Genomic DNA, 14,188 nt, shown 5'->3' on the forward strand with positions numbered 1-14,188 from the left:
ACAATGGGCAGGCGATGTAATGCTCAGCGAGCCCTTCAGCTGAATACTCTGTGGTAGAGATAATTTTCCTGCTCTTGGTTGGTTATAGTGAATCAGTGGTGATAGTGGGTAGTTAGTACAGTGAAGCATGTTGAATTGTCTTTATAGATTTCCATTACGTGCTTCTTTTATTCTGCATTGGTAATCAATTACATTGGCAATCTATCAAGATTGAAAACTGATATGGACCAGTTGAAGATCAGTTATTCTTTAGTCCTTGTGTCTGGTCTACATGTTTGATGCCTTGCTGTCCAGCTGGGCCAAGAAGTGGTGTTTCTTCAGGAAGTTAATATATCTAACCCTACTCTTTTTGTACGTAGCCTAGTCTACAATGTTGATTGCTTTGATTTAAAATGTGTGGATGTGAAAACCCCAAAGAGTAGCCCAAATTTTAGGAACTCACATCCTACAAAATCAGTGATCTTAGTTTGTCATGGCTGCTGTGGGATGCAGAACCTAAACACCCTCTCTGTATATCGACTAATTTTGATAGGTGTGCCTGTAGGTCAACCTGTCCACCACTCCTGAGTTCAGGGAATTTTCATAAATGAAAAAAATTCAATTAATCCAGACTAATTTGCACAATATTTGGATATTTGGGTTAAGCTTGTTACACAAAATTTCCAAATGTATGCCCTTCTGTTCCATTGATAATATATGTCTCTAAATGACAGATATGCATTTTTCCTAATTATGCGTAATTTCACATAATTTGCCCCAAATATTGCATAATTATGCAACAGCAAATTACACAAATTTCATACACCCCTACAATATCCCAATAGCCCACTATACCCTTTACATGCGAGAGAAGTTACTGGGGATTTATTCAGGTATCTCTGTGACGATATTTGTATTGCCCATGTCTGAAAAAATACAAACATGGCTACTGCTCATGGAGAAGAGAGCTGCGTGGCAGACTCATGTTTGGCTGCCTCTAATATATCTTGACCATGCATTACTGAGTGAGAAGGCTTGCCCTTTGTTTTACTCTCTTGTCAATTGTTTTTCCCCAGGTGTGGACAGATTTTATGACAACATTGAAGAGATGATTGGATACAAGCCATGCATCTGGTGGAAGCTTTGCTGGTCCTACTTCACTCCATTTGTCTGTCTGGTAGGACATTACTGTGCAATAATGTTCCATTCTAACAATAGAAATATTGGTGTTATGCAGTTGTTTAGCTTGTGCATTCTGACATTGATTTTGATCTAGTGGCACTTTATCCTTGTGGAAAATGTCATTATTATGATGTATTCTTCACCCACTGAGAATCCTCCTATGAAGAATTTATCACTTCCTCCACAAATTGGATTATATGTTTTTGTAACCAGACTGTATATCGGACCCTAAGACTAAATAAGAACCTGCGGTGTGGGTAGGAGGAGAGTTGCTTTGAAAAACAGGGTAAGATTGCTTTTGAAAAAGCAATGTGTAGCATGGAAGTGAGACTGAAATCACCAAGCAGAAAGCCGGAGAACATTGAAGGATAAGAAAGGACAAGCATGCTATTAGATAAGGGGAAATAGCTTGATAAAGCAGACCAACTAACAATCATACAATGAAAGTCATAGAAGAGTAGAGTATTAAAAGGCATAAGCCTACAAATCATTTGCTCCAATTGTGGGAGAGGTGAGAGGAATTCTAATATATTTTTTACTTAAACCACACTCACCACACCTACCTTCCATGGAGTATTGTGGCTCTTATGTGCAGCTGTTGTTATGTGTCCAAAGCTGTTGGCCTCCACACTGCTCCCGATAATAGGTATCTAGCAGCAGAACTGCTCCCCTCCACATGAAAAGAAGCATATGCAGCTCAGGATGCCTGGCTTACCACTGTATGCTTTGCATTGGGCATTGAAAGATGTGGAAGCCTAAGCTGATCTCAGGGCTACAGAAGTGATTGCAAAAGTATTTGCTCACATTGGAATAGAAGGTTCCCCACTGTCACCAAGTAACCCCACTTCTGAAGTCATAATGTGGTCTTCTCTGCAGTCTTTCAGTACATATGTATATTTGTTTGTGTGTGTGTGATACTTATCCTGCATTTGTCTGTACTGTACCTACAGGTTCATGTAAAAAGCAAATTGCACCACTTTTGGTCATGTTGTGCCTACTACACTTGTACTAGAAATCTTGAGGTTGTTTTTTTTTTAAATTCCTTATTTATTAAGTGTCTTTGTAAAGGTGGGAAACTCTTTGGTGGCATCACAGCACTGTGGGCTGTAGGCATGTATGAAAATTATCAGGCAGCAGAATAGTGCTCTGAGGAACCTTGTAATGTAGAACCAAATAGTCACTCAGGTGGGGGGCTTGCAGAAGTCACCTTCCATTGCAAATGCTCCAAAAGATCACACACCCTTGAAAAGCAGTATCTTAGAAGCTGAAAAAGAAGAAGCCATGCTGTTACAAGCCATCTGAACAGTTTGGACGTTGAGAATCAACTAATGAGAAGTGTCGTCAAGAGGACTAGATTATTCTAATGGAAGAGAGAATAGTCAGGTTGGGGAGGTTGGCAGATTCATTGTCATCCTCTCTTTAGGAGCATATTATAACAGCAAGGTGTGCCTTGAAAACATCAAATAGCTGTGACTGTGACCAGACAAAGCCATAAAGTCAGTTTTGGAAGGAATTAACCCTCTTTGATGTGATGGGTCTGGTTTGTAAGTATGACACAAACCCTGTTAACACACTTTTCCTGCTGTAAGCTCAAGTGAAAAATGTGTTCAACAGCATTTGTAGTGTTGAAAGAAGCTTATATAGGATCAATATGCATCAGTGGCTCTGGTCCCGGGATAACAGTAAGTATGGTTTGGACAAACCTTGTTTGCATTTCATGGAAACACATTGGAGGCCTAGTTTTAATGGTAGCACTAGAATGAGCCACAATATGTGTTCCCAGGTATGCCCACTAGATATTAGATAAATCAATCGGTCAGACATTTATAAAGCGCAGCATCTCACCAATGAGGGTCTCGAGGCACTGGAGAAGGTGGCTGCTACATTGTGGAATGTTCAGTCGAACACCTGAGTTTTGAGTTCCTTCCTGAAATGCTGGATTAAAGGTGCAGTCCTGAGGTGCTGGGGAAGGCTGTTCCATGCCTTGGCAGCCAGGTGCGAGAAGGAGCGTCCTCCACTGTTGGTTTGGCGGATCCGTGTGGTGTCTGAGAGGGCAAGGGAAACAGATGGAAGGTGTCTGGTCGGTTGGTGGAAGGTCAGGCGTTTGTTGATGTATGCTGGTCCTTCATTGTGCAAGCCCTTGTAGGCTTGGGTCAGCATCTTGAACTGCCATCTCTTCTGGATAGGGAGTCAGTGTCATTTCTTGAGGTGGTACATGATGTGGGTCCTTCTGGGGAGGTCGTGGATGAGTCTTGCTGCTGGGTTTTATAAGGTCTGGAGTCTCTTCAGAAGGCATACAGAAATTCCTACATAGAGTGTATTTCCATAGTCCAGTCTACTGGCGAAGAGGGCCTGCATGGCAGTCCTTCTGATGTTGACTGGGAGCCATCTGAAGATCTTGCAGAGCATGCAGATGATGTGAAAGCAGGTGAATGAGACTGTGTTGACTTGTTTTCTTCATTGAAAGCTTAATGACAACTATGATGCTGACTGAGGTTGCGGCACTGGACTGTTGGGCCGGGGTCGGTGTGAGTTCCATGGGCCACCATGTGTGGTTCCATGGTGAGGTGAGGTTTCCAAAGATGAGGACATTCATCTTTTCTGTGTTGTGTTTGAGAAAGTTATATTTCATCCAGTCGGCAACGTCTTTGGACAGTGAGAGGATGAGCTGGGTGTTGTTGGCATAAGAGATGATTCTGAGATGATCCTGAGTCCGTGTGATCTGATGGTGTCAGCCAGAAGGGTCATTTAGGTATTGAAGAGGGTGGGGCTGACGGATGATCCTATGGGGACTCCTCAGATGATTTTCTTTGGCTCCGAGGTGAATGGTGGGAGACAGATCCTCTGGTTTCTACTGGTGAGGTATGAGGCGATCCATTTGAGGGTGTCTTCTTGGATAGTGATGTGGGAGAGTCTGTTGATCAGGATGTGATGGGAAACTGTGTCAAATGCAGCTGACAGGTGCAGGAGGATGAGGGCCTCTGTTTCGTAGTGGTCCAGTAGGGCCCTGATGTCACTGATGACTGCGATCAGGGCTGTCTCGGTGCTGTGGTTAGCTCAAAATCCAGATTGGGAGGGGTCCAGGAAGTTGTGATGTTCTAGGTGTGGAGTAAGTTGCTGGTTGATTGTTTTTCCATAGACCTTTGCTGGCTAGAGGAACAGAGAGATGGTCCAATCATTCTTGGATTTGGCTAGGTCGGTGAATGGTTTGTTCAGGAGGGGCTTCACTTCTGCATATTTCCAGTCCTCAGGGACAGAGGTTGAGATGATGAAAGTGTTTCCTGAGTTTGTCACCTATTGTATTGCTCCTTGTGTTTGCTTTGTTTGCCCTAAGTTGGCAGGGTATGCCCAGACATGGGTCCATTGCTCACTTGGCTGAAGAGGGCTGTTAGCCCCAAACCGGTCCCAGGATGTTTGTTTCCGGTCCAGGGAAGACATGGCTCGGCAGTTCAGGTTGGACTGTTCCCATGAGGCACAGGGTCAAGACTGATTTGCATATAGCTGTGTCTGAACTGGGGTGGCAAAGTGAGCGAAAGAATGATGATGGATTCAACCCAGAGACAGTTTTCATGCGGACACTGCCGTAGATCTTTCACTGTTGACACAACGCCAACAGCCACCGAAGGACCACCTATGGGACTACCCACTGAAACCCTGAACTGCATCCTTCTCAACGTGCACTCCCTCCTCCGACACGGCGTAGAAATCTGGGACCTGATCGACACCCTCGTGCCCGACATCGCATTCTTCACGGAAACCTGGACCAACGCCACCTCCGGCCCCGACATCACCACAGCTATCCCTGATGGTTACAAGATGCAGAGAAAGGACCGCCCACACCGCCCGGGTGGGGTACACACCATCGCTCACAAGACCCCCCTCCGACTCTCCACCTCCAGCTCGAGCAACCCACACTCCACCACGGAACACCTCCACTTCCAGATCCAGACGAGCCCAGGACCACGCTATGCGGTACACTCATCTACAGACCACCAGGACCCCGCGCCCAGCCCGCAACCGCCATCACCGAGCTTGCTGCACCTCCACTGACTACGTCCTGCTCGGAGACCTGAACTTCCACCTCGAGAACAGCCAGGACCCCGACTCCACCGTTCTCCTCGAGAACCTCACCAACCTGGGACTGAAACAGCTCGTCAGCACTCCCACCCACAGAGCAGGGCACACCCTCGACCCCATCATCGCGGAAGCATCAAACATCCATTTCAGCCACACCACCCAGCCCTCCTGGACTGACCATCATTGCGTCAACTTCACCTTCAACACCACCACCACCACCGTGCCCAAACCCACCCGGCGCCCACCTCGAGAGAACTGGAGTAAGGTCACCGAGGAACACCTGAACACCACCCTCCTCCAAATCCCCCCCAAGGTCACCACCGACATCAACTCCGCAGCCAGGGAATTCCACCACTGGGTCGCCTGCTGTGCCGACAAGCTGGCACCTCTCCGACAGACTGCCAAACAACGTCCGCCCAAGGCCGCCTGGTTCACCACCGAACTCCAAGAAGCCAGACGCGCCTGCAGGTGTCTTGAAAAGACCTGGCGGAACCAGAAGACCACGGAAGCACATAACAACCACAAGATCGCCATGAAGGACTACCACCAGCGTATAAGGTACACCAAAAGAACTTTCATCAGTGATATGGTCAAGACTAACGAATCCAACACGAATGAGCTATTTAACGTCATTCAGCAGTTCTCTAACCCCTCCTGCGCAGCCACTGGCATCGCACCCTCCCAGGAACTCTGCGACAAACTCAGCTCCTACTTCCACCTGAAGATCAAGGCCCTCTATGACAATTTCAGCGAGCCGGCAGAAGACAGCACCACACTGCCCACCACCGGTGAGAAACCAAGCATCACCTCCTGGGACACCGCGTCCGTCGAGCTCATCACCTCAACCATGAAGAAGACACACTCAGGAGCCCCAACGTAACCCTTGCCCCCCGCACATCTTCCACAGGGCTGCCACTGTCATCGCTCCCAAACTAGGCCATACTATCAAATCCTCCTTCACAGCCGGCACCTGCCCCGACGACTGGAAACGCGCAGAGGTGAAACCCCTCCTCAAGAAACTAACGGCCGACCCTACCGACCTGAAGAACTACCGGCCTATCTCTCTCCTCCTTTTCGCAGTAAAAGTCACCAAATGACTTGTGAATGCCCAGCTTACCACCTTCATCGAAGAAAAATGCATTCTGGACACCTCCCAGTCCGGCTTCCGCAGCAACCACAGCACCGAGACCGCCCTCCTCGCTGCCATCGACGACATCCGCATGCTGCTCGGCCAGCGACACACTGCAGCCCTCCTCCTCTTAGACCTCTCTGCCACCTTTGACACCGTCTCACATCGCACACTAGCCGCCAGGCTCCACAACGCGGGAATATAGGGGTCCGCCCTCGACTGGATACGATCCTTCCTCTCTGGCAGAACCCAGAGGGTCAGACTCCCCCTTCCTCTCTGACCCCACTGACATCGTCTGCGGAGTACCCCAAGGATCTTCACTAAGCCCGACGCTCTTCAACATCTACATGGCCCCCATCGCCGCCATCGTCAGACAGCATGGGCTTTACATCGTATCCTACGCTGACGACACCCAACTCATCCTCTCCCTCACCCACAACCCAGAAATCACCAGACTCAGCTTCCAGGAAGGTATAAGAAATGTGGCAGCCTGGATGAAGGACATCTGCCTAAAGCTCAACTCCGAGAAGACCGAGGTCCTCATCCTCGGACCCTGCACCTCTGCCTGGTACAACACTTGGTGGCCCTCCGCCCTCGGGAGCCCACCCACCCCTACTGACCACACTCAGAACCTCGACATAATCCTCGACTCCTCCCTCTCCATGAACCGCCAAATCAACGCTGTCTCCTTTGCCAGCTTCAACTGCCTCCGCATCCTCCGTAAGACTTTCAAATGGATCCCCCCGACTACAGAAAGACTGTCACCATGTACTCATCACCAGCAGACTCGACTACGGCAACGCCCTCTATGCCGGAATCTAAAAAACTCTTATACGTAAGCTCCAGACCATCCAGAACACTGTCGTCAGACTCGTCCTAGGGACACCGCGCCACGAACATATGACCCAACACCTGTGAGACCTCCACTGGCTCCCCATCGAGAAGAGGGTCACCTACAAACTCCTCACCCATTCCTACAAATCCCTCAACAACATCGGACCCAAATACCTCAATGACCGAGTATGTTTCCACGCACCCAAGAGGATCCTCCGTTCCGCCGACCTCGCCCTGGCTGAGGTCCCCCACATCCACAGAAGCAGGACGGGCGGGAGGGCATTCTCCTACATCGCAGCCAAGACCTGGAACGCCCTCCCTATCAACATCAGACGCTCCCCAACATTGCACACGTTCAGGAAAGACCTCAAAACCTGGCTTTTCGACTAATCCAGAGCAGCTTTCCCCCCCCCCCCCAAGTGCCTTGAGACCCTCGTGGGTGAGTAGCGCACTCTATAAACCGCTGATTGATTGAACCCAGATCTTTGACTGGGGGTGAGTGTTTGAAAATATTCAGCACTCCGTCCATCATTTCCTTGTGTTTGCATTGTCCGCAAGTTGGAGACATGGTGGGGGGCAGGGGTTCATTGGTGTTCCTAAGTGCACAGAGTTCATGATGGATATAGTATCTTGTGTGGAGAGGCGGTACCAATGGGTGAGCTGGTGTTTGGGATTTGTGTTTATGGGAATGAGCTGGTTGATGCTATCAGTGGTGGAGTATTGGCGTTTGAAGTTTTCGTAGACTGTCGTGGAAGAAGTCAGCAAGGTTGTTGCACAGTTCCTGGGAGGGTGTAATGTCATTCTCAGCGGCTGACCGCAGCCAAAAGCAGTCTGTCCACCTATGTTTGATTAAACTCTATGCTAAACCCTCATTGTACATTTCCATTATCACCAGGAAGGTTAACCAAAACAAGTCCCCAAACTCTTAAAACCATGACCAAAGTATGCTGCAGAAACATGGGCAGTGGCCTGACTGCATGTAATTCAGTCTGTATTTAGGCACAATGATGCATGTGTCAATCAAAGGTCAAAAAGTCACAAGCTTTAATCAGCCTTACATCCTTCCGAAGGTTGGTCCATTGAGTATCATTGATTTGGATATTGGTGACACATTATTTTCAGTGCTAAGAAATGTCAGAAGAGTGGTATGAAGCACTATAAAAAGACAAGTTACTCTTGTTTAGGAGAGAGATCTTGTGAACACAAACGTGGCCACTAGCATATGCTGCCCATGTTTGGTAAACCTATCTGATAATATGCACAGTAACCTGTAGCCACAGCTTGTGACTTTAAGGCTGGTCCTCAAAACCATATTACAAGTGCTTCATGCTTACATAGATATTCTGTAACACCTACAGCACGGCAGCAGTCTGTATTCACACATTTTCAGCACTATTACACAAATGACAGCAGTATGTTCTAATACAGGCTCACCAAACAGGAGGAAAGCAGCAGAGAAACAAGAAAGAATACAATGTGCAGCCAGAGCTTGTGTCTGGAAAACATAAAGCAAGACTGGAATTCTCTAATACTTGACATCACGAAAGCGTTCACCCTTATTGGCTTTAGATCCATCTCTTCCACAAAATTGCTAGTATAAGGTCCCCCAAACGTTGTGTAGTTGAATACAATTTTAGCTATGCTAATGTTAAAAATTCCATCCATTCTCTAACCTATTAAATTATCTTTGGTGTTTATGCTTACTTCTATAAAGTTTAACGGAATGCAAATGTTATGTATATGTAAATTTCATGAATACTAGGCAGCCCAGGAGCTTTTTCATTAATATTATATAAATGCAATCTTTAAGTCACATTGTTCTGTCTTCTGGGAAAGGCTGGTGCCAAATCATGGGACCTGGTCACAAAACATAGGCCTCCTAATTCCTATTGGGAAGGTAGCAGCAGTTACTTGCCTCACTGGAGTAATAATAGATGTGGCAAGAATGCAGATTTCTTTACTTTCCGCTGGAGACTTTGGCTGTTGAAGTCTGAGTGAAACAGGGGAAAATGAGGAATTGCTAGGGGAATTGGCCCCATAATTACCTTACCCAACAGTAATTCCTCAATTCTTCGTGGCCCCTTAGGATCCAGCTTGTAATGGGCAAAATGTTCCCCACCGCCAAGGTTACTGTTAGATCCGGTAATGGTAAGTCCAGGGGTGGAGGGAAAACTGGTCTATTTACCTGACCACTCCTAATGAGGACCATAGCATTTTAAGCAATATTTTCCAGAATTGTTTATACAAAAATCCATGATTTCATGTCAGACAATTAAATCCTGAGTTTTGGATTGCCATTCAGTCGTTCTTTTGAACTCAAAGTGTCCAACTATCTATATAGCCCACTAGCTGAACAGATATGTAGTTTGGAGGAACTCCTTGTCGCATTTTGAGATGCTCTATTTATTTTTGTTGCATTGATCACGTCATATCAAATAATATCAAGCAATAAATAGACACCACCTCTTTGATCTTTCTATAACTTTCTTCTGACCAGGTTTTGGATATTGTCTCATTCCTCCTTGCACAAGTACAAACAGGTTATCAAATGGTAAGCCTTCCTTATGAACTGTCAATATTGATTTCCTTCATCTTATCTCCATTCAGGGTGTGTTCATATTCAGTGTGGTAGAAATGACTCCTCTGACTCTTGGGAAGTATGTCTATCCAGCATGGGGACAGGGCATTGGCTGGCTGATGGCTCTCTCATCCATGGTGCTCATTCCAGGATATATGGTGTATCTCTTCCTCGTCTCCAAGGGGACCATCCGGCAGGTGAGAGGAGCTGTTTCTATTGCTCTTATAATATGAGATCATGCCAATTTCCATCCTTGTTAGGAATCTTTAAGAAAATATTCATTTTTTTTTGTTTAAACATTTTTTCATTATTTTTGTTCCAACATCCCAATACAATTCCCACAAGAGCCCCAGCACCCCACCGAAGAGCGTTACATACGACATTTCAACTGTGTATACATGGGAAAGATTACCCTTCCCGCTTGGGCTCCCCCCTCCCACTCCCTCCCACAACCCATGTCAGTGCGCCCGGTCTGCCTATCCTCCCCCAGATGCGGCCCCCCCTATTACTATGACTCGTGCAGGGGTATTCAAACCTATCTCTGGCAACTTGGGCTTCCCCCAGCTTCAGCCGCTTCGGATGCGTCCTCCCACCATCGTAACCCCCCCCCACTCCCCGCTTATCGCTTCCTCCTGTCGGTCAGGTATGCTCCCTTCCCCTCCACCGTCAGACACCAGCCCCTGAAGTTCAACCACCAATGACTCCCATGCACGGGCCGTCGCTAATGCTTTGTCGTCGTTCCTCCTATGCGCTAATTGCAAACGAAGTGTGCCCTCCGCGCCTGCCCATTTCGCAAACGCCGTCCTCCACCTCAGAAAGCTAGGTCCCACCCTTGACTTCCAATGCATGGTTAGCTTCCTCTTGGCCATAATCAACCCTAAGTCATAGAACTTACTAGTAACCTTCGTACGGCGGGTGTGGGGGAACCAAAGCAACAGGCAGGCCCCCATCTCCGAAGCAATGGTGCGCTCTGTCACTTGATTCAAGCAGTCTATGACGTCCTCCCAGTAACTACCCAACTCCGCGCATGACCAAAACATATGACGAAAATCAGCCCCATCTCCCCCACAGCGCGGGCACTGAGAATGCGTGCCCCCAAAATATTGCAATATCTTAACTGGCGTCAGGTAAGCCCTATGCAGTGTAAAAAACTGAACTAGCTGAAACCGGGCATTACGCGTTCCCTTCCAGGCCCGCCGCACCAGCGTTGACCATGTCGACTCGGGGATGGGCTTCCCAAGGTCCGCTTCCCATTTAACCTTCAACGTGTCCAGGGGCAGCAAGCGCTCCATCGACAGCCTTCGATAGAGGCAGGTAATAGCCTTGGACGTCCCCACGGCCATGACCACATATTGGCAGCCCGCGGAGACCGGCGGTTCCGAGAGACCCACACTCCAATGCTTCTGGAGGCCCGCTACAAGGGCAGCATGAAGTAAATAGTCTCCCCGTGGGAGCCCATAAGAGTCCTGCAGGTCCTGGAAGGGCAAAAGCACCCCCTCCTAAATAAGTCACCCACCACTTGTATGCCAAGATCCTCCCACGCGGCCAGTCCCGACCAATCGCCCCCATGCGGGAGCGCCGTGCACATACCCAGGGGGATCTCCGGGGCATAAGGGTGGACTATGGCGGCCCTCCTCTGACACCGGTTCCAGCACAGCCTGAGGGTGCGTTCCTCCAGAGTGAGCTGGGCAAGGTCCATCCGCTGTTGGAGGACTATGAAAGCGAGCACATGGCGAGGAATTAACCTGCCCTGCGGGCCCTCTGGGCCTCTATACTCCCTTGCCACCGCCTGTGTGAGCCATTGTAGCTGTGCTGCCAGGTAATACCACTCGAAGTCCGGGACCGCCAGGCCCCCCTCCGCTCTCGGCCGCCGCAATGTGGTCAAAGCCACCCGCCGCCTACCCGAGCCCCATATGAAGCCCGTGGATAGCGCACAAAGCCGCTCAAAAAATGATGCCGGTATCCATATGGGCAATGTACGAAAAAAGTACAGGAGCCGCGGCAGCGCCACCATCTTCAACAGCGCTACTCGCCCAGCACTGGATAGTGGGAGCGTGCTCCAGAAATCTATGCTGCCACGCAAGCCCCGGATTGCTCTGCCAACGTTCCCTTCCAGCAAATCAAGCTGGGTGTCTTTAAGAAAATATTCATACTACATACTCATTTAATAACTCACTGCGTCGCATTTGGGGATGCAGTGCACGCAACGAAATTCGTTTTATTAATGTATATGTTAACTTACCTGTAAACCTCCGTAATCCATCTTCCCCCACCCTGCCCCTCCCCACGTCACCGCCCTGCAGTTACTCCTACTACCGACCGCGGCTTCCCCAGCCCATGAAGGGGAATCCTAGCCTGCGACCCAATGGAATCCAGTGGTGTGGTTCCAGCTAAAGATTTTTGCCACATATGTTGTGCATGCAGCATTCTACAAGAAATGGCATTCCAGTCATCAGACACTAATTAACTGCATATACTGCTTGCAAAACACACCACCCAGATCCGCATGTTACCAGATAATGGGATGAACATTGTACATACTACATCCAGTATGTATTTTAAGCCTAAGTCAGCATCCTTAAAGTGGCTTTATAAGTGTTCAAAGCTGCTGAAAGGTAGACTGCAGGATAACACCGCCACCTCAACTTCCAAAACTCTCCTGCCCACTGAGGTATGCATTTCCTGCTTAAACTGCATGCAATCCAGTTCGGCATTTAAAGGATAGGAATGTAGGCAATTAGAGAAGTAGACATCCTAATTATACTTCTGGTGTTTACAATGTAAATGCATGGGTATATTAATTGTATGATACCATCACAAATTTCAGAATCAATGCTACCTTTCTTTTGAGTCTGGCAATCCCACATTTTCCTGCATAACAATTACTAACTATTAATAGGAAATTCAATAACCTTTCCCAGGATTCTACTGCAATTGCGGGAAAAAATTCAGAGAGAAGATTATAACATGAATTAGGGCCATTGGCTGTGATAAATATTGAACCGACTCCGATACTCAGATTCACATTCTTGAAGCTGTGCTACAGTTCCTCTTCATGGTACCAGTTCGAACAACAGTTAAGAAAAACAAAGATATTATGTTTGTGAGAAAGTAGTCATTTTTGCCCTGGTCACCCCAATGTTTAGACTGATATTGGTGGTTACTGAATATGATTGTGCCCTGGGTCCTGCTAACCAGGCCCAGGGCCAGTGCTCTGTTTAAAAGGTATATGGTAATTAGGTGAAATTATAATTGGTATGATAACCTGCCTGTAAGCCCCTAGTATATGTTAGTGCATGTAGGGTTAGAGGCCCAGCAGATTTAATGCACTTCAGTGTTCACTGCTTTGTTGCCTGCTGTCACTTTAAAAGCTAGCCCAGTCCGCTTTCAAAAAAAAAACTATGTCCACATTTGACTTTGGAATTAACCCCTTCGATGCTCATGATGGAATGGTTCCGTCATGAGCATCGGTGCTCCTGTGCTCATGACAGAACCATTCTGTAATGAGGACAGGGACACAAAATCCCTCTGCTGCAGACAGCAGAGGAATTTCCTTTTCTCCCCCAGAGCCTCAGCAGCTGGGGAAGAGCTTCCCCAGCTCCCGAGGCCCCCTCCCTGGTTTCTGTGAAAGGACGATCAGCGCGCACCTCGCGCTGTCGTCATTTCACAGAAACCGAAACTAAAATGAGCCTTTAGGTTAATTTCAGTTTCACTTTCTACGTGCTCAGGGGTCTATCTCAGCCCCCTGAGCACGTAGAAAGACGGGAGAGGTATCATTGGAAAGGAAAGAATCACCCCAGAGGATCCCTGCTTGGGGATCACCCCAGGATGGCGATCCCCAAGCAGGGATCCACCCACTAGACACCAGGGAGGGGGGAGCAGCTCCTTGGGCAAGTGCCTTTGCTCCCCCATAACAATTTGGGCCAATTTAGTCTTTCTGCCCCATGGGGGAGTAGCCCCCAATCTACCCCCGGGGGTGCAGAAAGCCCACTAGATACCAGGGATTTTCGTTTATATTTTAATTAGGGGTGGGGCTGCCCAAAATGGGCATGCCAATGCCCCCACCCCCTGCAAAAATGACAGCATTTCTGCACCCCTGGGGGGCAGATGAGGGCAGTAGCCTCTAATCTGCCCCCCGGGGGGGGGCAAAAAACCCACTAGATGCCAGGTATTTTTTGGGGCAAATCGGAATTAGGGTGGGGGCTGCCCCCACCCCTCCCCCACAAATATTACAGCCTTTCTGCCCCCCTGGAGGGCAGATGGGGGCATTATCCCCCAATCTGCCCCTCATGGGGCAAAAAGCCCAGTAGACGTCGGGGATTTTTTTGGGCAAATTTTTATTAGGGTGAGGGCATTGGCATGCCCCTTTTGGCTGCCCCCACCCTAATTAAAATTTGCCCAAAAAAATC

The 14,188-nt window shown here is 48.2% G+C and overlaps 1 protein-coding gene across 2 annotated transcripts in view; it reads left to right on the forward strand.

Annotated features, from left to right (window-relative positions):
• Positions 1–14,188, forward strand: part of LOC146854882 (sodium- and chloride-dependent GABA transporter 1-like) — a 510,325-nt gene that overhangs the window by 472,219 nt on the left and 23,918 nt on the right. For both annotated transcript variants that reach the window (XM_085652291.1, XM_085652290.1), the window contains 2 exons: positions 1,056–1,156; positions 9,809–9,976. In XM_085652291.1, coding sequence (XP_085508417.1) covers positions 1,056–1,156; positions 9,809–9,976 — 269 coding nt within the window. The remainder of the gene's footprint in view (positions 1–1,055; positions 1,157–9,808; positions 9,977–14,188) is intronic.

This window comes from Triturus cristatus, chromosome 4_1, assembly GCF_964204655.1.
Source record: "Triturus cristatus chromosome 4_1, aTriCri1.1, whole genome shotgun sequence".
NCBI classification, from domain to species: Eukaryota; Metazoa; Chordata; class Amphibia; order Caudata; family Salamandridae; genus Triturus; species Triturus cristatus.